Genomic DNA, 26,299 nt, shown 5'->3' on the forward strand with positions numbered 1-26,299 from the left:
GTGGCTCCACAGTTGAACACAAAAACTTAGAAGTTTCGAGGTGCAGCAAAAAGACTGAACATCTAGTAAAAAACACTATTTAGCAATGCAATTAAAAGAAAGAAAACTATTTTAAAGGCTCTTACTTGTCTATATACAGTAATGTTTGAATACAAGTTATCATGTAGAAATTAAACACTAATGACAGTTTTTGTAAGCCCTGATAGAGTTTACTTACACCTGAGTTCCACCTTACTTCCCCTCTCCTCCCTAACCAGCTCCCCACATATCTTGAAGCTTTCACTTTTGCGAAGGATGTTGCCTTTGCTGATACAAAAAAGGAAGACACTAAACAGAACATCACTTCTTGAATGCTGCCACACAGGAAACTACTCTCCCTTTTCTGTTTTTGCAAAGGATAACTGTGCAAATACATACTGATGTGAGAAAATGCAACTGTAGCAGAGACAGGAAGTCTAATATACAAATCCAAAAAGCTTTTGTAATAGCAGCAGAAACACGTCTCACTGTGTGTAGGGTAGAATTTTCTCATGGCTCCAGGAACTAGTTTGTATCCATGCCTATTCTGCTGTTTCCGAAGTAGCTGGATTGCAATTAATACCAGTGTGCCTAATATATATAATTACATGATTCACAACTCATGAGTAGGTATTCCCTAGAGGAGACCTCCCTGACCAAATTAAGATAATCTTTACTATAAGTACACATCTCTTATATTTTTACTTACTTTATTCCAAATTCTTCCAATTCAGCCTATTGTTTAATTATTGTGGAGGGAGAGAAGAAACAGCTGCAATACACCACCAGCACGAAAATGAGACTGGAAAATTTCTAACTCAACACAGTTCTTGTTCTTTATATTAAGCTTAATCGATGTCATTTTGATAGAGGAAATTCCACCCTGAATGACTAGCACAAGACAATCTAGCACAGAGACAACACATCCTGGCTGAAGTACCACCCAAAATTCCATATTACATTGCGTTATAGGAAAACAAGTAAATCAATTGGAAGAGGTGTCATAAACTACAATATTTCATAGACCTACCTCAAAACGTGTCAAACATACAAAGCAACCTAATTCAATCAGGTTAGGTGAAAATCCATTAAATATATATAAAATCATGTACCATGTACCAATTGTTTGGTACACATATTGAACAAATAGAGCAATTATTTTCCCCTAGGAATGCAAGCAAGTGCATTTCTCTGAATGCTGAGCAGAAATTTAGCTATCCAAACTAGTTTTTGAGGCAATAGGCTGAACAACAGTCTGAAGGTAAGTTATATCACTCTACTCAGAAATGCAGGATCCTTACCAGTATTTTAGCCAATATGCCATCTTCACTTGATTCCATGGTAACCACTGCTTTGTCCGTTTCAATTTCACACAATGCATCTCCAACGTTCACTGTGTCACCTGCAAAATACAACAGAACTTAAGAACACTTATCCTAACCTTCCTTTCATATTTATTTAACCATGGAAGATAGATAATCACCATGCAATATAGCCATTTTGTATTCTTTAATGTAATTTATAGCTAGTTGATCCCCCATCATTACTTATCATATTGTATCTTTCCCTTCCAAATAAAATCACCAAGATTCAAGAAACACAGACTGCTGTGGCAGAACATTGATATGTTCCAAATATTGGTATTTACACTAGGCTTTCCAAGAGGAAATACACACACATGAAATTTATTTCCAGAACCTCATACTCAGTAGCACTGCCATGAATAAAATACTAAGCCTTCTATATTCACTGGTAGCCACCAGTCAGAGCAAGCTATGTAAAACTGTTTATAACAATATCATAGTTCTGTAACTGGAATCTACACTATTAAAGACATTCAGATGAAAACCTCAGGAATTTTAATGTCTTTGGGAAAGCACAGCTGCAAGCTTGCTTAATCTCCTATATAATTCAGAAAGGTTTTTTAAGCATTCATTCATACTTTGTGAAATAAAAATATGCATGAGTGCTACAAATTTCTTTTGCTACATGACACAAATCCAAGATTAACTCTAAAGCGTACTCTTCCTCTGCTTTTGAAGAATATCTGTATCTGCTAGCAGATGATAAAGATATTATGTGTCTGGATTATTTTGACAAATCAATACTGACTAGATGGCCAACATTAAAACTGAAATTACATTAAAAACTGTGAGGCAGTTGAATGTTTTGGTTTCCAACAAAATACAACTTTTTCCTGATAGAGACAATACATACAAGCTTAAAACATGCCTACAATTTTATAGTAAGTAAAATTTTAATATTTCTCCATCACCAGAAATGCTGCAACAGCATTACCTGTCTAAGCATTTAATTACTGATATGGCTCTATTTAAGGATCAGAATGAAAACCTAGTGCAGGTTACCACTTCTATTCAGGTAAGAGACAAACACTATAATAAAAAATTATTTCCTGTTTCAGAACTACGTGAATTAGAAAGCGAAAATGAGGTGTTGTATCTCATTTGTGTTGAATGAAAACATCAAAAGCTCAGTCACCTACATACTTTTATAAGTCATAAACATTCCTATTACAGAAATTGGTAGAGAAATACCCTTCATCTTTTTAATGTAATAATCTAAAAGCCACATTAAACTTTGCAGTAACTAGAGCATGAACAGCTTATAAGAGGAAGTCAAAACTCCAGGCTCTGTACTAGTGTTTTAATTTCACTGGATCATTAATTCAAGTAGCCCATATATCAGATCATTAGGCAAGTACTTCTTAGCTGTTAAGAAATCAAATTGTTGGGCAAATTCTGTAATTTACAGAGCTAAGATTAGCAAGCAGAAAGGAGCTTAACTCTGTACCTTAATCTGCCATCAGACAGTAGGTGTTCTGCACCATTAAAAGAAATCTCAGTGCTCAGAGACCATCAGCAGCACCTCCAGCAGTGTAGGCCAGCCAAGGCAAATACCGCATCCCTGTGTTTGTCACACATCACATCTCAACTTAAGTACCTGAGGCTGTTCACAGAAAACTAAATATTCCTTTGCACAGGGAAGGCAAGAGAAAACATCTTCAGAGAACAGGATAAACCACTTTTCCACTACATTTTTTTTTTCCTTTCATTACTGCAGCCATAAAGTTGCCACAAATTTGAAAGGCAATTGACTAAATGCAGTATAAGAATACCTCACTGCAGCATTCACATCCTATGTGTGTTTCAGTACCCAAGGGCAATAGAAAGGACCAGAGTTACTGTCATTAGAGATTGCAAAATTTGTGATAGTTCCTATCACACTTTGATGTCAATTACATATCAGCTTTCCCAATAATTAGAATTGGAATGAACACTTTGCAAAGCACATCTTTGCTCTTACACTTTAAACTGAGAGCAGTGTTTGCAACAGAAGTTACCTGAACAGGGGCTCTCAGATTACACCCTTGAAAAATCTTGGGTGGGGCTTGAGCTTTTTGTTTGTTTGCTTGTTGGGTTTTTTTTTTTAATTTGTTTGTTTTTTGTTTGATTTGGTTTTACTGAGGCTGAATGGTTAGGATTTCTACTGAAGCAGTTTCCTTCTAGGAGATCCAATTGGCATCCAATAGCCTTCGTGCTCTGTTCAACTACTGACAGAAAAGTATCCAAATCACAAGATATATTTCTTAATGCGCTCTTTGCAAATATAATCAGAGCTGAACACAGATACTGAAGTCCCTGGAGCTGATGTCTCAAACGGTAGCAGAGTTACACTGCATGTGGATGCTGCCAACACTGCTGTATATTCTGTTTTCTGCCCACGTTAACAAGAGGATTTTGGTCTCCTGGGCTGTCAGTCCACCATCTTTCATCAACATTAAATTCATACATAATAAATACAAGTTTTTAGAAACATAGTTTTATCTTTGTGAGAATGACTTTATTACCCACAGGAATCAACATGAAACTGCATTAATAATGAGAAAGAAAAGTAAAGCTGTCAATTAAATTCAGCACTTTTCCTTCTGCAGTAGTGAAATTATCTGTCCATCCTGTGAAACGGTAAAAGGAAAACATTTGATATTTACACAAAGAACAGGAAAAATTATCAGAATAGTATTATACTGACCCCTTCTGGTTAGACAGAGGGAAAAACATTTCATATGCAAGCAGCTTGCTTCTGTCAACTGCTTAAAAATACATATTTTCTCGGATATTAGATTGTCAAACACTTACATTCAGCAACAATACTCCTTTTACGTGGCAAATGCTCTGGTGAATAAAGAAGTTAAGAGCTTCTTTTTTTTTGTCTTTATGTTTATTGTCCATACTATAAGGAAGAAGCAAAAATATTGATAGGAACTAACTAGTTATGGTCACAGATGTGGCCAGTAAAACAAAATATTCTATTTGGTCTTCTTTCTAAATGGAAAATAGAGCAATAAAAATACTAAAATAGTTTTCTTTGAAAGACCAATCATCAATTAAGATTTGATTTTAACCTAATTAAAAGAGGTGTGAAGCTTTTTTTTCTTCAGTGATAGGGTGGAAAGGTAGTGGAAAGACTGAGAAAAACCACTACATAGCTTTTACATTCTAACATTTTTTAATGAGCAAAGCTGATTGAAAGTTTCAAGAATACCAGTGCAATTTTTTTGATAGACAAACTTCTGTATTGTATCCAGCAAATTCTGCAGAAATTCTTACTAAAAGTTTTATGAGCAAAAGGTCAAGTCCACTACTGCAGCAAGAGGCTGCCTTCCAGCCACCTCTCAAAATGTACTCAAAATGTAGAAAAGCAAAGTGCTTCAGTACCACAATAACAGAAGCTGTATTAAAACTAAAAAGGATAAGCCAAAAGAAAAGCCTTATCTAGGAACAATAGACAAAACACATTTAGCAATCCAAATTGTGTCTGTCAAAGATAATAAGATTTAAATATTTTCTTTTCTCCAGATGTATTCATCTCTTTAGGAAATCTAAAAGTTCATGTGAAAAAGATATATTCCCACTGCCATCTAAAACCCTGCATGGCGTCCTATACCAATGAACAACTGCTACCTGGAATCCAAAACTACCGTCAAAATTCAGTTTTAATATTAAAGTGAAGAAGGGACGGGGTAGGACTACACAGGAAAAAGGTCTCCTGACAGAAAAGGAACTGCTGGCTCTTCTACAGATCATTTTTCATTTACATACAACCTACACAAAGAAAAAACTTGACAGACTTTTTAGCCAGATGCTCCAAAATATTTTAACAGAAGCACGTAGTTGTCAGAGCACAGAGTTCAAGCTTTTTTTGGATGAGTAATCTGGTTTTCAGTTTGGGTTCTTTTAGGGAAAAATCTCCCCATTTGGTACTAGGGTTGTGAAAGTAATTTAAATTTCTCTCAGCTTTAACTGTGGACTATAATTAAGATATTAAAAAATACCGTATCTTTCATGGTATTCCATAACACAGCAGAATAATGAAACAGAGACCCTCCCCAAAGTCAATGGCTCTCAGACTTCCAAAGTTACTGATCAGCATGACAACACAGGGAATTAAAAACAGCACACACACTCATACCCTGGAAGAGCCTAATGAAAATTTTTCAAAAATATGGTAAATGCAATCTTTAGGACAATAAGCAAAAAAACATTTCAAGAACCAAGAATTTCAAAGCAGGTATTGCTCATGATGACAGCAACTGTGCATCAATTTGCTTCAGAATACTAATCTATAACCAGGAAGAATGATCTTGTTCTTACAGAAAAGATTTGCATAGCTGAAAAACTATGGAAAATGTGATCACAGAAAATGCTATCTTACCTTCCTTTTTTAACCATTTCACAATGTTTCCTTCTTCCATTGTTGGAGAAAGTGCAGGCATAAGAACTTTTATACCAGGTGTACCTGCAAAACAAGCATGTGGTTATCTCAACTGAGTACTTTTTCAGTATAATTTTTTTCTCAGTTAACTGCTTAACACAAATGAAATTAAAAGTGCATGAATCTGAAAGATAATGGAACAAAATATTCACTATGATGCTCTTGTTTTTTAAGCTTACATACCAGGATGCCCACCAAAGAGCACAAAGGAAAACAAGGTGCATTACAAAAGAAATGGAAATTCAAGAACCCTGAATTCCTAGACCTGAAGCTTTGTTGATCATCTCATAATCCACCAAAAGCACTACATCCTCCTTTTGCCTGTCCTCCTTCTCCTCCTTGACCCAGGCTGTGGAATTTTTTCCAGATTAAAGCGTATTTTTTAAATTAATGAAGCCTTTGTCATCCAAGTATTCCAGACACTCTTCCACTGATAAACTTTTATAATGTTTATTTATCCTTTTAAGAGAAAACTATATCTACTTTGCAGAAATTGCTTAATTTCAAGTTCAGTGATTTTGTCTTGGCTCAGTAAACCCATATGCAGAAGCAGCACTGTGTAACAGCAACTGTGTGCCATGTTAGTGGAATTCTTCTGCGGGCAGAGCTCAGGATAAAGCACAGTCCTTGGCTTCACAGCAAATTATATCTGTTGTTATCTGATCCACTGTACTAAAGTGGTATTCTGACATTAATATGAGAGATCCTACCTTTCTGAACTTTTACAAATAGTTATGAGGCCAAAAAAAAAAAATATATCTTTTTAGATACAATTTTGTAAAAGCAGCTTTCCAGTATGTGATTTTTGAGGCTTTTTCTTGAACTATATGTCTCTGTATTCAATCAGAGAACAGAAACAGACACATAGAAGGTACAATGTACACAGTGGCAAGGTTTACTTCTACTTCATATTCCCTTTTCTCTAATAGCCAGCATTAAGGTGGTTAGGAAACAACACCACATTTCTCCCTGCTGATATACTGCTTAGAGTAATCAGGAGCAACTAAAAAAGGAAAAAATCTTTGAAATTAATCCTTTTTCAATTTTTTACCTTATTATCTGCTTTTCAGCTCAAAATTCTTCTAGTTTTTTTCCTTGCCCCTTTTCTTCCAGAAGCTGTGCTAAGGCACATGGAGGACAGGGAGGTGATGCAGGACAGCCAGAACAGCTTCATGAAGGGCAAGTCCTGCCTGACCAACCTAGTGGCTTTCTGAGACAGAGCAACTACACCAGTGCACAAGGGAAGGGCTATGGAAGTCACCTCTCTGGACTTCTGTAAGGCCTTTGGCATGGTCCCCCACAACATGGTTCTCTCTCAACTGATGAAATAAGGATTTGATGGGTGGACTGTTTCATGGGTGAGGAATTGCTTGGATGGTCATATCCAGAGGGTAGAGGTCATCTTCTCAGTGCCTGCATGGACATTGGTGACAAGTCTCTTGGAGGTACTGGCAGATGAAAAGCTGCCACGTGGCAGTTCTGGCTCAGAGACCAGAAGGCAAACATATCCTGGGACACATGAAAAGCAGCATGGCCAGCAGGTCAAGGGATGTGATTCTGTCCCTCTACTGTGCTCTGGCAGGATCCCACCTGGAGTACTGCATCCAGCTCTTGAGTCCTCAGCACAGGAAAGACATGGATGTGTTAGAGGGTCCAGAGGACAGCCACAAAAACTATGAGGGATGGAGCACCACTTGCACAAAGAAACATCGAGAGAGTTGGAGCTGTTCAGTGAAGAAGAGAAAGCTCCAGGGAGACCTTATTGCAGCCCTTCAACATTTACTAAAGGGGGCTTCTAAGAAAGATAGGGACAGACTTTTTAATAGGGCCAATAGCAATAGGACAAGGAGTACTTGTCCTTGTTTGAATTTCAAGAGGGTAGATTTAGACTAGATATAAGGCAGATTTTTACAATGAGAGATGCAAAAGACAGAAACAGACTGCCCAGAGTGGTGGTGGATGCCCTATCACTGGGAACATTCCAGGTCAGGTTGGATGGGGTTCTCAGCAACCTGGTCTATTTGAAGATCTCCCTGCTCATTGCAGGGCGTTGGACTAGATGACCATTCTATAATTTTTTAAAATGTGAAATGGAAACATTGCAGCAAACCTCTAATGACCTAAGCAGTCATCAATGATCTTGATATTTTAAAATGCACCAAGAGCAGAGAGTGAGTTAGTTATTCCCCAAAATCCCCAAGACAGAAACACTATCAGGCTCACACTACCCAGAACACTTGAGTTTTGTGGAAATGAGCTCAATTGCATGGCTGATGTTCCCAGAAGACTGCATGAGCAAATAAACATTTTTTTGTTTCAGTCTTTCCATGGTAGTTTCAGTTTAATATTACTCATGACTTCAATGTTTATAAATGCATCCAAACAATGTTCCTTTTAACACTCACAATTCCCATCTGAGTAACCTCCAAGCACTTTCTTTAAAAAGTTTATTCTTGCAACCTCTCAGACTAATTAACAGCAAAATGAACTATGTTAGGTAAATGAATGCTTATCTGTGTTCAATACTAAAAAACTTTATTTGATAAATGAAGTATGATTGACAAATTGAAGTACGAAGTATGAGTTAACAATTGTCCTATACACATTTACCCAAAAATAATATTTATCAATAACAGCATGCAGAAAAACAATACAATATAGGAGGCAAAGAAGTTTTCTGTTTCATACGTCTAACTTGACAAGTCTGACTTCAAAAATCAAAACGTTATCAAAACATTATTTTGAAGTTATAGCCCACAAATATCTAGGATTATTGAGAACTAGTGGACAGACCTCATTTAAAAAGAAGTGAAAATAATCCACATTTTAATGAGGAAAAATTAATTTTTAAACATGGTGGTTCAAATTTATCTTCCATTAAGAGCTACTTGATCCATTTCCCAGAATATGCTTCATACTTTCGCATAAATACAATACTGAGCAACAAATTTGTACCACTGTAACATTTCCCCTTCAACGTTATGAGCAACTACCACAAAACATACAATCCATTCTGGTCCTTTGCTCAAGTTAGAAGAGGAATTCCAGCAGCAAGTACCCATTATATGAATAAATAAATAAATAAAACTGGATACCAAGTAGAAGGAAGGAACTTCACAAATTTAAGTTCAGCCTGTTTTTCCCTCAGTGCATCTGCTCCCAGTCCCCTGTGTGAACCCATGCCCTGAACCCTTTGCGTGTTAACTTTTTTCCCTCTCCTCTGCCCAGCTGTGGCAGGGCAAAGCAGAGAGAGCAGATGTCATAAGTGCCTGGCATTTGGCCAGGGTCAAACCACAACAATTACATATCAATTATCTGAATAAAAAAGGAAGAAGACCTAAAAAAAACCCAAAAAACTAGGAATTCCATTCTGAATTAATTGTTTTAATCATGCAAAATAACTTTTCCTCTGCCAGCACCACAGACAAGGAAAGAAACATACAGAGAAACAAAAGACTAATGTGACATGAAAAACTAGATCCACATGAACCAATACTTCAGATAGTGGCTTTTTCAGAAACAGAAAAGTGGAGAAATAAAACTTATCCTAAAATAAAATTGATTTAACTTTAAATTGTCAAACTAGGAACCAAGAGTGAGTTTCATGTCCAAAGGAGCTGTATTTTACCAGAGAACTTATACATTTTCCTCTCTGTTTTCATCTGAGAGGTAACAATAAGCTTAAGAAAAATGGTGTCACCAAAATACAGACCATCTTGAAAAGCTGTAAGGATACTAGAAGGGTTGAATGAGAAAAGCCTGAATGAGTTAAAGGTGTGATCTATCCACCCTAGCACTAAAAAGCTTACTATAAGGAATTAAATAAGAAGATTTTAGTCATTTGCATATCCAAATTTAGAAATTTAACTCCAGCTATGTAATAAGAATTCTCAATTAAAGTACTACAACAGATTGTCTGGGAGGACTGCAGACAGAAACTCTTTAAGGAGATAAACAATGAGACCAATTTAGAAGTAGCTTATCCTGCATTGTATTGCATATGTACACTATTATATTAAGAAAGAAGCAATTTTTTTCTAATAAAGCTTGAAAATAAATAACATTTATTTCAAGAAAGGCATAGAATTCCCTGTATCACACACAGCAGGTTTTGCAAAGGCCAAGATTTTCACACTACACAGCGGCAAAGGCAACCAGTGCCAGAAAGAAGAGAATGCTGAGGTCTAAACCACAGTGATTAATCTGTCTCTGAACTGCTGCTGAGTTTTATTACAGGAGGTTAATGAAAGCTCACTTCTTTGTAAGTGCACTTAAACCCCAGAGAGTTCAGGTATTTCATGCTCAGCATCACACCAGGACCTCATAACAATGTGCCTGATGGTTGTTTAAGTGTTTTACAAGTTGTAATTTACAGATAAAGTAGGGAAAGACCACATTTCATTTCAGGATCCATAACTCTCCCCACATCTCTTAGAGACAGAGAAAAACATGGAAGGGTAGATGATCTGCCTGATAACTTGTGTAACAACAAACTCCTGAAAAATGCATATTGAGAGATTGTTGTCATAATCTCACACCTTGACTTCTATGTAGAAAAGGATGCTAAACATGCAATTAATAAACTCAAACTCTATTTCTCCATTAAAAAAACAAATAGAATTACATAAAATATGCATTACACGCCCTTCTCCAGTTATCTGAAACATTACCTGGAGAGTAAGATAGCAGAAATATGGTGGAATTGCCAAACATGGACCAAGAAAAACCAAATTAAAAACTTCCCTTTTCAGTGCTTAGCTATACTTAGAAAACACTCTCCTGGCTTCAGCGGTGAGACAAAAACCAAGACACTGTGCCAAATAACCCCACGCCCACATCATGTCATCCATCTCCCCATGGGTCAATGTCCCCTTTCTGCTCGCCTGTCCCCCCGCACCGCACGGGGACACCGGGCAGCACAGCTCCCACCGCCTGGCACACACAGCCCGTGCTGCTCGCCCAGCTCACGGGGAACTGCCGCCCACGGGAAGGGCTCACGCTGGAGAAGCTCGTGGGCAGCCATCTCCCGTGGGAATGACCCCAGGCTGGAGCAGAAGGGCTGCGACTGCTCTCCCCGAGCAGCGGCACTAAACATGGCATGAACTGACCACAACACCCTGCCCGTCTCCCTGCGCAGCTCGAAGGGAGGAGGCAGAGCCTGGCAAGCAGGCAAGGGTGAAGAAAACGTGTTTTTAATGTTTTTTTCCCCCTTCTCATTACCCTGCTCTGATTTTGATTGGCAATAAACTCAATTAACGTCCCCAAATCGAGTCTGTTCTGCCCATGACCGTAATCGACGAGTGCTCTCTCCCTGCTCTTATGTCAGCACACGGCCCTTCCGATATGTTTTCCCTCCCCTGCCCAGTTGCGGAGAGGAGCGACAGCTCGGCTGAGCGCCTGACATCCAGCCAGGGTCAAGCCAGCGCAACCTGCCGCGCTCAGCGCTCTCTCCGCCGCAGGTCCCCGCGGCAGGGCAGCCCGCCACTCACCCAGCAGCTCCCGGGTGCCGTGCAGGTGCCTCCATCCCGTCCGGGCGGGGAGGCAGAGCCCCGCGCCCAGCGCCGAGCGCCCGGCCCGCAGCAGCCTCAGCACCCGCTCCCCGCCGCCGCTCAGCCACAGGGACGCCGCCATCTTGCCCCACCCCCTCCCGACCGCGCCGGGGCTGCCCGCCTGGCTGCCTGAGCAGAAATAACCCGGCCCGCCCCCAGCGCCGCGGGGTGGCTTCACCGAGCCCCGGGCCCGCCTGCCCCTCCCGCAGCACCGGCCGTGCTTTGGCCGCTCGATCGCCCCAGGCGTGGGCAAGTGCAACCGCACGGACACCCGCGCCCAGCCTGGCTGTTCGCGCCCGGGGCGCACCCGCATCTCCCCTAGTCCCTGCCGCCCGCCGGCCCCGGAGCGCACCGGCCCTTCCATCCCGCCCGCCGGCCCCGGAGCGCACCGGCCCTTCCATCCCGCCCGCCGGGCCCGGCTCGGGTCGGTGCCCACGCCGGGGGATGCCCTGCGCTCCGCAGGCGCCCCGCGGCCCCCAAAGAAGCCCCGAGCGAGGACCCCGCGGTGCCGCAGCATGGCGGCGGCGGGCGGGGACGCGGAGCAGGTAACGCGGGGCCGCAGGGGGCGGCGATGGGGCGGCGAGGGGGCTGCGAGGGGGCTGCACTAGCGCTCCGGAGAGCTGCCGCCAGCGCGGGGCTGAGGCTGCTCTTGAGCCTTGCAAACTAGCCAGGACTTCGCAGTTGCTAGTTGGTAGGGAGGTCCGAGGAGTGCTGGTGGATGGCAAGCTGAATGCGAGCCGGCAGTGTGCCCTGGCGGCCAGGGGGAATCGAGCCAGCGAGATCCAGGCGTGCTCGGTGTCCAGCATTCAAGGAGGAATGGCCATAAGCTAAAACGCAACTTCCAGCTCAACACGAGGATGAACTTCTTTACGTTGAGTCTGGCAGAGCACCGGAACAGGCTGCCCAAGGGGATCGTGGAATCTCCCTCTCCGGAAGCATTTAAAACATTCAGCACCTGGAGGCTTTCCTGTGTCACCTGCTCTGGGGGACACTGCCTTGGCAGGGGAATTGCACTAGATGATCTCCAGAGGTCCCTTCAAAGCTATCTGTTCCGTGATCCTGTATAAACGTGTTACAAAGTTTAGTACAGTTTCCAGAATGTTGCCAGCGGTCAGTCTGGCTGCATCTACGGGACACATGGCCCTTTTTATGTTAACTGGCGCTTTTTAGGTTTGTTTTGTGATTTGGTTTTCTTTTGGATTTTGTTGGGTTTTTTTAAATTGGTGTTCTATTGGAGTTTTATATGTCATCCTGACCAGCACAGGAGTTGGCAATGCTGTGCTTCATCAAACAAAGCAAACATTGAGCATATGGAAGCATTGCTCGCCTGGACAAGGCTTGAAACATCTCTCCAGTTTGTGTGTGGCCCTGGTCGAGAGACCAGCTCAAGCTCCAAAACCAGCATGAACTGACAGCAGGGAGATGAGAGGAATCAGCAAATTAGGTAGTATGGCCTGACAGGAAAGAGGGAAAGAATAATGGAGTTGTTGTGGTAATGTGTAAAACATTGTCACAGAGGTGAAGGGAAAGACCATTTTCTATACGTCTGTGATGTCTGGTAAGAGAATAAGCTACAGTTTCAGCCAGCAAGGTTTAGGCATTAGGAAAATATTTCCAACCTGGGGCAGTTAACAGATTGCCTAAGGGTCTTGTGACTCACTGTAATTGGAGGTTGTAAACACGAAGCTAAAGTAGGAGATTCCAAACTTGCCCCAGGCTGCCATCTCCATTAATTCACCTTCCCAGTCTCCTGCCTCAGAACCACTGCCTCATGTTCCCGTTCCATGCTGCTTCCCCATCCCTAGTTCTGCAAGTCCAACACCAACTGGAAGCACTTATTTCTAAACATTCCAGCAAAGGTATTGGCACCAAGTAATCACCTGCCTACCAAATTTGCCGTGTGCGGTTTTTACTTTTGTTCTCTCCATTCTGTTGGTGTTGACAAAATACTCCCCCCGATGTGGATTCTTGCTGCTAAGCAAACATTTTTTATGGAAACACCATTTCATGGGAAATAATTACCAAGGTGAGCAGTAGAGCAGCTAATCATTGCTCATTTCAGAAAAACTTTTAAAGCTTCTAGTTGCTGCAATAAAAAAAAAACTAAAAAAAAGCACACCGTAAGAGAAGCTGTATTACTGTGGTAGTGTAGATGGAAATCTTACCTCTGACACTAGAGATACCTTTGGTTAATACATAGATACAGATATTAATGTACTAAACAATGGGACATAGAAAACAAGAACGTTTTGTTCCTCCTGGAAGAAATATTAAAATAATTTGCCTTCTGGCTAAACGGCGTGTAAAGTAACCTCATGTTATGAAAATGTGGGAATATAAAGTTTATAAAACAACTTGCATGTATTTTCTATGGTATTTTTGAATGCTATTTAAATACATATATTAACTAATGAAGTCTGTTCTACTGAAATTTATAAATCAAGCACAATAAACCTACAAAAAACTGATTTAATGGGAAAACTATTAGTTGACCTTTTTAAAATGTATAATGTTAGATGCATTTATTTTCCTTTTTTTGTCCAATAGTCCATAACATAATCCTGCTGGTGTGATATCTGTGGGCCACTGCACTCGAATAAATTTTAGATGAGACCTTTCCTGTGAAGGATAATCAGATGTGCATCTTATTTGGGAGTTTTGTTTGTTTGTTTCAAGGTGTGAATGTCCCTGGCTGAGCATTAAGGACTTTGTGTAAAACATGCAGTTATTTTGTAATTGAAGTTCACTAACAGAAATTAGACCTTCTTACTGCAGTATGAAAGTACTAATCTCAAACTCAGTTTGAGAATTTAAATTCATAGGTTTGAAGTGGTTTTGATGGTTTTTCATTTATTTATTTTATTTCTTTTTAGGATAAGTTACATCCAAGGAACCTAATCCCAGAGCTTTGTAGACTGTTTTATGGTTTGGGCTGGGTAACGGGAACTGGTGGAGGAATCAGCTTAAAACATGGGTAAGTAATGATGAAAGAAAAATCATGTGGTGGTTAGAGAGAGGCTGGCTGTGTTTAGTAGTTGGTGAGGGCATTTCAGTTCCATGAGAAATGCTAGAAAGTTAAGAGTGAGCGGGAGTTAGAGGGGGAAATGAACAGTATGCCAAGTTTAACTATATAGAAGAGAGGACTGTATGAATAGTCTGAATTAATCATTGCAGACCCGTCAATGGAAAGAGACAACTTCAGAGAGTGGCTTTTTTCTGTCCTTTTCCTATCTTTAAGAGTTGTCTTCAAAGAACAATGTATTCTCCCTTTTCCATCTCATTCAGTGTGGAATTTAGAGTGGATTACATCAGTCACACAGCTTTCAAATGCCTGTGGTTAAATAAAATCAATCTCACCCTGGACGTTTTGCAGGCGAGATATTTCCACTAAGAACAAAATTACCGTTCTACTGAGATAATTTCTAAAGAGAAAAATACTTAACATACAATTAGAGCAGGACAGGTAACAGCAACAATTTTTGGTCTGTGTCTTCTACTAAGAAGCACCACTTTGTTTTAATCTGCTTGTCTCCCACCTATTCGTAATCCCCAAGCTTTTAGTGGAAACAGAGCTCCTCTCAGTGGCCACTGAAAAAAAGGTAAGTCTGCATTTTGCAAAAAGCTTTGCACACTGTCTGCAATTCTGTCCCCAGTCAGAGGGTTGTGACACAAACTTGAAAGCATCTGACCATTTTTCTGGTATACACTTGCATGCATGCACAGCCATTGCTATTCAAATACAGATTTTATATACGAAGAAAAAGCCCTAAATGCTCATACTTGTGCTGTTTGGACTTGGTGCAGGTCATTTCATCTCCCTGCTTGATTTTGCAAGCGAAGCAACAACAATAATAATAATGAAATTAATGAAAAGAGAGTAAATCCTTGTTTTAAAAGTTGTCTATGGGAAGATCTTTCTAGCACAAATTTGTCACCAGTATCCAAATGTAGCCTATTTTCTTTGTAATTCCAGTGCAACTCCTGTTGGTTGTGGCAAGACAAATGGCATTATCAGAGAATGCACTAATATAGTAATAAAGTTTTCCTTAGTAGTTCTGTAACTTGTTTACTTAGAATTGTTACATAGGAAAATGCAAAAGAACAATTGAAATTTGATTTAAATATAACGACTGTTTTTACCAGCTAATCTTAATCAGCCTTTCTCACTGTGCAGTTCATATCAACTACTCAGGAAAAAAACAAAGACAATTTGGACTTGGGGGAGCATATTAAAAATGGATGTAGAATTCTTTGTGAGGTATCTTGTGTTTGAAGGCTGTATTTTGTCATCAGATTTCCCCTTTATGGTTAAATTCTAAAAAAGAAAAAAATCTGGGTTAAGAAAAATTGTTTGTTTTTCATAAACAACTGAATTACCACTTGGTTTCTCATCTTGCTCATGCAAATGAATTAAGATTAAATTAATGCAATGCTGGCAGTGTTAATTAATGAATATTAAAAATTACAAATATGATAAAGCTACATTTTAATGTGCTTGACAGACATTTTACCACTATGAATAGTACATCATCCTGTGAGTTTTATTTTTGGAAGAATTAACATCACAGAATTGTTTAGTTTGGTAAAGACCCTTAAGATCCTCAAGTAACAATAAACCTACCACTGCCAAGTTCACTACCAAACCACTTTCCTAAGCACCATGCCTAAATGTCTTTTAAATACATCCAGAAATTGTGAGTCAACTGCTTTCCTGGGCAGCCCGTTCCAATGCTTGATAACCCTTTCAGTGAAGAAGTTTTTCCTTATACTCATTTTAAACCTCCCCTGATGCAAATTAAGGTAATTTCCTCTTGTCTTGTCACTTGTTACCTGGGAGAAGAGGCCAGGCCCTGCCTTGCTACACCCTTCTTTCAGGCCGTTGTAGAGAGCAGTAAGGTCACCTCTGAGCCTCTTTTTCTCCAGGCTAAACAACCCTAGCTCCCTCAGCTGCTCCTCACAAGACTTGTGCTCCAGACCCTTCACCAGCTGTGTTACTCTTGTCCAGAAATACAAACATCCCGTGGTCCATAGGAAATGTATCTGTAACTTGACTAATTTTTCACTAGATGTCTCTGTGCTCCTGAATTTAGTTTGTGACTGCTGAAGCTGAATAGTGATTGCAATTGAGAGAGAGAGAATCTAGTTGGAGGTTTTGTGATAATAATGAAAATAATGCAGATAGCATCTTTAAATCATTTTAGTTTAATTTACTTTTTACGGTTTTTGCTCATGAAGTCCTTGCAAGAAGTGATGCATTTCTACTGAAATTTCAGTAATTTAATTGCACTGAATTAGTGATATCTATTTATGAACACAAATAAATATGTAACTGCACTAGAAACCTAACCTGCACAGTTAAAAAAGAAAGTATTTACATTGTTGAATGTTACAGGTAATTATTCACAGATAGTTTATGGATTTTTAAGTAATGGTTTTGTCACCTGCCTTGTCACAAATCAGTATCTGCTTGCAATTTCTCATTTAGTTTTTATTCTGAATTCTAGGAGTTTGAGTTATTGCAGGGAGAGGCTGTTTTTCTTTGTTGGAAAAACAAGGCTGCACTTCTTGTATGTTTTTCAGATATCTGTCAAGTTGAAAGCAGGGTTTTTTACCCCTTCAAGTTAGAGATTTTATTTGCCCTTGTACAATTTGCCCTCCTATTTTGAAAACTATCTACATGTAAATGTATGGAAAGAGCAAGAAAGTTATTAAATTGTGAGGGTCTAGATTTGCTATTTCTTTTTCAGTGGACCAAGAGCTCTAATAAATGTATAGCTGAACAGTCATTGCTCAGCTGTGTTTACTGACTTTTCCCATCTGCAACTTTTCCTAGGGATGAAATCTACATTGCTCCTTCAGGAGTCCAGAAGGAAAGAATACAGGTATGTTAAGCTGTACTTTTACCTGAGAGTTCATCTTGAGATGGATGGAAGTGCCTTTGTTTAGAGTTTCATTTTTCTTTATGTGAAGTTAGAAACTTGTTAAACTGTTGACTACATTACTGAAACAATTGCTGCTGTCTCCTGTACTCCACTATCATAGCAAGCCAGTTTGTGTTTCAGTGGCCAGTAGATTAGTCTTGATGATCTCTTTGCTTTAAATTAACACAAAGCAGTGTGAGTGTCAAGCATTACTTCAGTCCAGCTTTATTCTTTGTCAGGCTTGGTTGGCTGCAGTTTCAAGTTACTCTGAGGTACATACGTAAATAAGCATTAACACCCCATCACTGTTTATTTTCATATGAGTGATTGCAAATATTTGTCTTGATATTCTCAGTAAATAGATGAGCTCTCCCCATGAAAAGGTGACCTTGTCTGTCTGTCTCCTTTCCAAAAAAACCCAAAATGTGAGAGGAGGGGAGAATGGTAAATGGTAACTATTTTATGACAGCAGGAACTCCCGCAGAATAGAGTAATACATGGAAAGGATTTGTCATCTCATAAATTGGAGGATAAATACAGTGAGGAGTGAAAGGAGTTTCTTCACTGATAGAAACTTGGGGTCTTGCAGCAGTGTTTTTGGGGATGTGAAGAAGTAAGGCAAGCAAAGGTATGTAAGATAACCACGATGGTCTGGTCTGTGCTCACAGTAAGAGAGGATTAAGCACAGTGAGTGAGGAAATCTCTTGCAATTGTATTTTCTGATGATTTTTAAAATAACCTTAAAATTTTGATACTGTCCTGAACAATTCTTTGTACTATTATGAGTAGCTAATTGATGTAAAGGTAACATTCGTATAAAGCTACTAAAAGCAAGGTTCAAAAATAAATAGTTGTACAAGTTAAATATGTTATTTTTAAGTTTAACTTGTGTCCTTTGTTGGTTCTTTTAAGTAGGGAAGGAAAAGTACATCTGCATTTCTTATTTTGAATCAGTTACTACTTTTCCTTCTGATCTATTTTCTATTACTGAGCTACAGACTATCTCCTGTCTGAGTAAATTGTAGTTTTACAAATATCTGTGTGGCATCAGTCCATATAAAAAGAGTACGTAATGTTAATTTCCATTACACAATGTCAGTAAGTAGTATTAGAAGCTGAATGAATGTGGTGTGTTACAGCACTTTTACAAAGTTAAAATCACATTCTATATTAAATACATGGTTTGTATGTATTTGTTTCCCTAGAGGGAAGATAAAACTATTTGAGTCATCACAGGTCAAAATAATTTCTCTTTCTTACAGCCAGAAGATATGTTTGTTTGTGACATGAATGAACAGGACATCAGTGGTCCTCCACTGCACAAGAAACTAAAGAAAAGTCAGTGCACTCCTCTTTTTATGAATGCCTACACTATGAGAGGTATGTAGCAATGTTTGTAGTCCAGCAGTGACTGAAACACTGTATATATACATCCACAAAACTGATACTCAATACATAATCTTTATACATAGCAGTTACAGTGAAATAAACATGAAACTATAAAACAAATTTATTTGCGAAGGTGTGTGTATATACACTGGAATATAATCTGTAGTAACATGCTGTCAATGTCACTTCCAGTTTAATTTTCTTATGTAGCTATACCTGTGATCATCTTTTCAGCACTGATTTTTAGTGCAGAATATTGTTGGGTTGCAGGGGAAGCCTGGGATTTACGACAGTTTTGTATCAGTAGTTTTGCCAGTTCAGCTACTATGGTTTTAATCCTTTTGCATTCATTGGCTGAGGTTGTTATAAATTATGAATAGGTAAAGACAGTATGAAACTTTTCTTTTGCTGGTGAACAGTAATAGAGAGTTTTTGATGCTGTGTAAAATTTACATCTGTTATTTTAGAAACTATTTAAGGAGTCTTGTCTGATCTTCCTGCACAAGCAGCTTGCATGTGTACCCAAGGAATAGCAACATTGCAATTTGATAAGTAGATTACAATTATTGTCTACCTATCTTTCTGTCAGGACACAGTAAGATAACAATGAATGTTTTTCAGAGAATTAGCAGATTGAAGAAGACCTAACAAGAAAGTAAAAGCCTTTAAACTTTCATCTCACAAATAAGTGTAAGAATTCTTTATAATCTCAGAACTCTGATAAAATTAATGGGCAGTATGTAAAGAAATGTACAAGTAGTATTTCTCCTTGAATTTGTATAAGTAGTTTCTCTCCTGGAATTTTTCACTAACTAAAAATTAACACAGGTGTCCTAAGACAATCCATAATTATCCCTTATAGGTGAGTAATTACCTCATACCTTCATCTAGGTTGCTGTATATTTTTTCCTCTCATGTAGCAGATCACCATTTGCTAAGATGCCTAATAAAATGAAATAAATAATGTGAATAAAATTCTATTAATAGACACATTTTAAAATTGATTCTGAATTTTTTTTTACTTTTTCTGTTTTTAGGGGCAGGTGCAGTGATCCATACACATTCCAAGGCTGCTGTTATGGCTACTCTTCTTTACCCAGGGAGTGAGTTCTGTATTACCCATCAGGAGATGATAAAGGGAATCCAGAAGTGTACTTCGGGAGGCTATTACAGGTACTTCTTCATATTTAAGAAAAGAGGCATGATATTTGATAATTTGTTTTCAGCAATATAAATATAAGTCATTTGAGTTTTGTGCTTTAAAGCGTGTAATAAAAAGTATTAGGAATAAGAAGTAAAAAGACCTCTGGAATCAATGAGTCACTGGCTTTCTGTAAGGTCTTAAGCTTGTGGAAGAGATCTGAGATAAAATCTTGTAATGCCAAGGCTGCTGTGGTCTGTTGAGCTAGAGGAACAAGCCAAATAAAGAGCTACATCCTGAGATGTTGCCACATCTATGCAATGCTAGGCTGGAACTGGAGCCAGCCAACACTAAGTTGGATTGATAGCATGTACAAACTACATTTGGGTGGACTTCATATATCACTGCCTGTGCTAGTTTAGGGCATGTTAAGAGAGTAGAGGATTTCAGATTTACTTGACAGAGTTTGAAAGAAAATTCAGAATAAACAGCTCATTAAAGATAATGTTATTACTTTTCAAGGATGAGCTCTGAGGTAAGTGCTGAGTTATTCCAAATTATGTGTGATGGCTTGTTTTGAGGTCTCCACCCACAGAGTGTTGAATTGGGATCTGCAAACAACATTTATATAACATGTGACAAGGAGATGAGAAATTGAAATGCTAAATTCTTTCCACTTTTTGATGTTAATTTTTGTATCTAACTATTGCCCTTTGGCAAGGGAGCAAACCATATGTGATTTTACGCCCAGGCATATTTTATTCCATTTTGGTTGACTTGCCAACTTTACCTTCTTGTCACCATTAGCATGTGCATTTTTAATGTGGTAAAATACAAGCCCTTGTATTGAATTGTTTAACAACACTGGTTTCAAAAAAATCCACAGCAATTTCTTTTTATATGCCTTTTGAACTCTCTATCGCGCCTAAATATTAGTTAGGAAACATTGTGTTTATTGGGTTCCATATCTCCAAGTTGTCATGTGTCATTCTATTAATTTACCAGAAAAACTAAAGAAATCAAAGCTCCAGGTTATATGGCTCATAAGCACATTATTTGTCCATACTAGACTGATTGCATTGTCTTACCTCACACAAGTCTCCCCATTGAATTCAAAAGAAAAATGAGACCTTTGATTCAAAATATAAAATGGGACCTTCCAAAAAAAAGGGATTGACAGTATGTTGTTTCTAATTACATAAATCTTTTTCTGGAAGCTGTCCAGGAAAATGCTACAGATAGGATAATCAGAAGTATTTGTTGGCCTAAATATGACTCCAGTGATCCCAGACTAGTTTTACCTTTGACTTCCATAGAAGGAGAATTAGATCAGTAGTAAGCACCTTTGAAGGTTGGACTGTCACAAGGTGTTTTACTAAAATGAAGCTTTGACTAAATGTAGGCTGCTTATATTTCAATAAAACTAGAAAGATACCAAGTATTTAGCTCGTGCAGAGTGGTCTCGACATTCTATAGTATTAGTTCTTGATAGAAAGCTTATGGTTGTAATTAGGCATCAGTTATGGTATTTATAGCAGCTTCCAAGCTCACGTGCAAGTAAAAAGCAGAACCTAGGAAGCCAATCCATTAACTCATTTGGCCTCATCAGTAACAAACACTCCAAGTGTAATTTTAGTGATCTGAATTTATATGAGTCAAAGTAAAGCTTCAAATGCCACTGCACTTTCTGCATTCACTATTTTTATGGCCTTTCTTGAGAAAGCATCAGCATTGAGAACCATAAGGAATGAGACTTTTTTTTTCTGAATATTTGATTTGAAATACAAGCTGTCGGTGTTGGGGGTTTTTTACCACTGCTTTCTTTCTGTGTTTTACAAAATAAAGTACTACTAGCATCCACTCATGAAACATCTATGTGATCTCAATGATAAATCTGAACCTGAACTGGGGACTTATTAAAACTATTTAAACAAGTTTCTGCTAGTGTTAATTAAGGTTCAAACAATGCCAAATATCCCAGTCCTCCTTCAGAAGAAACTCTTAGGCAAGTTCCACTGAGTAACGTGCATCATCTTGTCTTTGGAACTGGGGTTCTCAGGCTCTCTTAAGATCACATGTAGCCCACCAATGACTCCATCACAGAGAATTTATTTTTCATGTGTTGACTCTACCTTCTATTTATATGCCATAGTAGGACAATCTTCCAGGGGCTTTTTGGACTACCTAAATTAATTTTTTTCTGCTCTCCAGCAAACAGCTTCATTTCCTTCTTCATGATGTGATTCTTTTAAATAATTTAATCTGAGGTAAAGCTTGTAGGTGATGCCAATACAGGATGAAAAGTTTGAAAAAGTTGTGAAGGGACCCAACTACAAAGTGATATGTGAATAAACAGCTACACCTAATAGATTAAAGTGTTGTTTTCTTTTTGTGCCTCAAGTGTAGCTCAGGTATTGCCAGCATAGTATGTGTTTCAGAGTGAGAGATGTTCCTGAGAATTCTTATGCTGCAGCATGACTCACAAGGGAGAAGCAGAAAATCTAGTGCTGAGAATTTGTTAACATGTTACACAGTCAGAGGATAATCTCTTAGGGAAAAGCTTCATACATCCAAGCACAGGGGTTTTTTAAATACACAAACATGGCTACTTTTTTTTTTAATAGATATCATGATACACTAGTGGTTCCCATTATTGAGAATACACCAGAAGAGAAGGATCTCAAGGAGAGAATGGCACGTGCAATGGAAAAATACCCAGACTCTTGCGCTGTCTTGGTCAGACGTCACGGTGTTTATGTATGGGGAGAGACATGGGAAAAAGCCAAAACGATGTGAGTACAATTCAGGAATATGCTATCTCTTGCCTCAAGATCTTAATGAACTTAATGTTATGTATATTTCCAGCCCTTGGATAATGATTCAGAACATTAAGGCTTCACTGCATGCATGGGAAGCTTTTGGGAATGGATTCATCCATGATTCCATCGCTTGGTTTTCCTTTCATATCAATGCTGGCTTGATAGGGTTGCCAACATTTTCCTTTCAGACAAGTCAGCAGCTCCCTCCTCATATGAAACATGCAGATAATCTCTTCTTTTATATGATACCTGCCAATACTGTTTGTGTAGCCCTCCCTAGTCCCATTTTTTGGAATTTAGTTCATCTGCTGATGGAAATGTGGCAAATCAGTATTATGTAATAAAACTGCTGAGCACTTTCCATTCCACAACATTGGAAATAAACAACAATAGAGCTGTCCAGTCAGACTGTCACACTGGTGATAAAAAGCTTAAGGAAGGTAAATACTAATTTTCATAAAACATGGTAAGACTTGAGCCTTACTCACATTGCATTTTTTCCCTATTTGTTTTAGGTGTGAATGTTATGACTACTTGTTTGATATCGCAGTGCAGATGAAGCAGCATGGGCTAGATCCTTCAAAACATCCAGCCGGAGAAAATGGGATCTTGTAAATGTCAACAACATTTATATTCAGGTGTGACTTTATCTGTAAGGATGATCTGTTTGGAGGGAGAGACTACAGATGACACCATCACTTCAGTCTGCTTTCCCACTCTGTAAACTTCAGTATTGCTTATCTTCCCCCAGTCTGCTCCGTTACTACTGCAATTGTGTCTGTGCCTGAAATAATGCTCCTTTCCCACAAAGTGCAACAAAAAATATATGTATTAATAGCTAGGTATGTCCTGTGCATATTTAGTACCAATGTACAGCATGGAGTGTGATTTCTTTTTCAAGCAAAATGGTATCAAGCATTACCAGAAAAGCCAATGGACTAAAAAGGCCAGAGCATAGTGAGCTGATCTGTACAGTTATGTCTGAACACCCACATTTGTTCTTCAGCTTGCAGGATCCAGTTTGATTTCAGACCATCTCAGTGATATTACTTATGTGGTGGGTTGGTTGGGGGTTTTAGGGGCTTTCGTTTTTTCCTTCAGCAGACTTGGCCAGTTTGAGTTCCACTGATACATGTCACCTGTTCATCTCATGCAGAAAATCACCTTGACTTTCTGTTTTCTACTGTAGCAATAATCAGTTTTGAAAGTTTTCATTAAAAAATTTTTAAAGTTAAAATCCATTGATAACATGATCAGGGTGTACTTTACATGAAGAATATCTGAAACAATTCTTACATAAGTAATGCACAGTTTGCCACAGCAAAACATAGTGGTAGCATAACATTTCAGAGTTGGAAAATACAAGCAAGTTTAAAGGTACCAGTTCGGGGATCATAAAGGAATTTCTTGACCAAAGAAGTGGTGTAATTAAACATGATAGGCTAATGACAAATGCTTTCTCAGGCAACATGAGCCGAGAACAGACTTGGCTCCTCAGCCTTTATGCCCACCCTAGAGGAGGAAAGAGGACGTTTGCTGTCAGTGAGCCTCTGCCTTAGCAGATATTTGTGGTGCTGCCACTGCCTACAATGATGAAGACACACTGGCTGCCACACCTGCACAGAGCCACCTCATGGCCCATGAGCGCCATTCTAAAATTGCTCTTCAGCGCATGCAATTGGATCACTTAATGTTCCTCTGCCTATTTACTATGACTAAATAATTTTAGAATGTTTTTGCTTTTCCTTTGTTTCTCCTGTACAGGTTTCTCACATGATGATGGGAGTTCCAGCTTTCACCCCACACTGTGGAAGCCAGAAGGGGGTGCTCATCCTCAGCTGATTGACAAATGTCAGCAGGCACTTTTAACTGTTAAACGCACCCAAGAAAAGGAGAGTTAAAAAAACCCCAACTGCTGAGCAATCATTGCAATTTAAAAGTCCTGTTGGATGCCACAGTATGAGGAATGAAAATTCAGATGCAAAAATATTTTGAAAAACTTTGGAGAACCAATGTCATGTCTTTGTGCCTTAAAAATTCCTATTTTGACAACCTGCCTTTAGTGATCCTGCTGTAAGCTACATGATTTAACTTGAAATAAGTCTCCATTTCTGAAAGTTATTGTAGCTTTTATTCTTTGGGAGAAAAAGTGAGGGCAACCCCTTAATTAGCAGTTAATAAAGTTTAAAGCATTGTTTGAACTGTTGATTCCTTCATACCATGTTCATGTTTATGTTTTTTGTTTTTGTCTTTTTTTAAATTAGGCCTGTAGCACATGTATTTTTAAATTCTCCTAATTGTCATTATAATGAGAAGGAAACACATAATTTTATAGCATGTGTTTTGTAGTTGTTACTGAGAGACTGCTCTGGGTTTTACCTCTTTAAATTCCTTCCCTTTGAATAACAGCTTTTTATGACCTCTGATTAGTGCCCCCCCCCAGGTAGATCTAATCACACTGCTCATTAAAATACAGTCTCACATGATTATTACGCTTAGTGTCTTTTTTCAAAATCTTCTGGAATGGCCCCCCAGTGGCCTTGATTGACCAACTTTCTGATTGAATATTGAGGCCTCAGTCCCGAGGGTGAATTGAGGCAGGGTAAGTGCCAGCTGACCCTGTTTTCTGCTAGGGGCCATGCATTCCCATCACTTCCCCTTCCATCCTCTCTGGCACTTTTTCTGAGCTTCTATGAGGTGAATTAATGCCTCAGCCTAAAATAAAACTACTGTGGGAGTGGGGTAAAAAAAGACATTAAATTATTTCCTAATAAGCCGCTGGTAGAACACTGAATCAAGTCAAAGGTGGGTCCAAAGAGAACCAGAGCCAGGGCAAGAGAGGAGATGGCTGATGCCAGAGATGGCAGACAACACTTCCCCCTTTTCTTGCAGATGTTTTGTGCACATTAGGCATGTTTGTCCTATGCTCTTGCACTTAGCTCTGTACCTGCAGTGTGCAACCTTTAACCCTTAGGGGCACCTTGGTTATTGTGAAATAGTGGTTATCACTAAGTAACTGCAGGTTGTTGCCTATGTTTATTGATACATTTTTTCATTATTTGACACTTGTTTGTCAGTGGCAAATATTCTGCAGTGATTCCACATCTTCTGAGGGTATGTGGATTGCAGTAAGAACTTGTGTAAAAATGCTATTTTTTAGACTAGAGCGTGACTTTGGACAGTCTGCTTCGCTTAAGCACAAAATATCTCTGAAGTGTGTTCAAGACTTGAGACATGCAATTGACCTGAAGGGAAAGCAGATTGTAATTCTCTTAGCTTTTCTTCTGCATGGATATACTAATAAAAATAATTCTTTGTGTGACAATCCAGTAAGTCCTGAAATCTAGTTGCCATCTGTTTATTGTGGCCTTTAATTCTTTATTTAAACAGCCTGATTTCTGCAAAAAAGTAACTTTGTGTGATATTCTGATGATGATTTCAGAATTGGTGATAATTGTATCATTCCATAATACATAATCATTCTAAATAATATCCTTTGTAAGGAAAAAGAGCATTGTACATTATGGTTTTTTTTTGTTTGCATATATAATGACAAACCATAAAAGAACACTCGCAAGGAATTGTATTTTTTGCCAAATACATTCCTCTAGGGTTGTGTTAATTACAATATTCACTTTCTCATCCTGCTTCAGTTTGCACTCTGTAGCC

At 38.8% G+C, this 26,299-nt stretch overlaps 2 protein-coding genes across 3 annotated transcripts in view; one reads left to right on the forward strand and one right to left on the reverse strand.

Annotated features, from left to right (window-relative positions):
• The window catches only part of PDHX (pyruvate dehydrogenase complex component X), a 32,534-nt gene extending 21,057 nt beyond the window's left edge, over positions 1 to 11,477 (reverse strand). The window contains exons 1-3 of the mRNA XM_085062686.1: positions 11,301 to 11,477; positions 5,752 to 5,835; positions 1,320 to 1,420 (exon numbers count right to left, since the gene is read on the reverse strand). Coding sequence (XP_084918812.1) covers positions 1,320 to 1,420; positions 5,752 to 5,835; positions 11,301 to 11,442 — 327 coding nt within the window. The 5' untranslated portion in view covers positions 11,443 to 11,477. The remainder of the gene's footprint in view (positions 1 to 1,319; positions 1,421 to 5,751; positions 5,836 to 11,300) is intronic.
• A 277-nt stretch (positions 11,478 to 11,754) lies between these two features.
• Positions 11,755 to 24,831, forward strand: APIP (APAF1 interacting protein). Of its 2 annotated transcripts, none has more exons than XM_085062688.1 (8): positions 11,755 to 11,905; positions 14,234 to 14,334; positions 17,194 to 17,242; positions 18,544 to 18,661; positions 19,708 to 19,843; positions 22,436 to 22,603; positions 23,146 to 23,274; positions 24,404 to 24,831. In XM_085062688.1, the coding sequence occupies exons 1-7, from the start codon at positions 11,876 to 11,878 to the stop codon at positions 23,243 to 23,245; spliced, it is 702 nt and encodes a 233-aa protein (XP_084918814.1). In that variant the 5' UTR covers positions 11,755 to 11,875; the 3' UTR covers positions 23,246 to 23,274; positions 24,404 to 24,831. The 2 variants fall into 2 exon arrangements, with proteins under 2 accessions (XP_084918814.1, XP_084918813.1); XM_085062687.1 differs by having other exon boundaries at positions 23,146 to 23,268; positions 24,395 to 24,831.
• The last annotated feature ends 1,468 nt before the right edge of the window (positions 24,832 to 26,299 follow it).

This window comes from Lichenostomus cassidix, chromosome 5, assembly GCF_008360975.1.
Source record: "Lichenostomus cassidix isolate B80296 chromosome 5, HeHo_3.0, whole genome shotgun sequence".
Taxonomy (NCBI): Eukaryota; Metazoa; Chordata; class Aves; order Passeriformes; family Meliphagidae; genus Lichenostomus; species Lichenostomus cassidix.

What these genes read in the sequence shown, in the direction of transcription:
- APIP (XM_085062688.1), top strand. Translation starts at nt 11,876, where the DNA reads ATGGCGGCGGCGGGCGGGGACGCGGAGCAG. An exon ending in CGGGCGGGGACGCGGAGCAG is followed by an intron (nt 11,906 to 14,233) that starts GTAACGCGGGGC and finishes ATTTCTTTTTAG; the next exon opens with GATAAGTTACATCCAAGGAA. An exon ending in TGGGAAAAAGCCAAAACGAT is followed by an intron (nt 22,604 to 23,145) that starts GTGAGTACAATT and finishes TATTTGTTTTAG; the next exon opens with GTGTGAATGTTATGACTACT.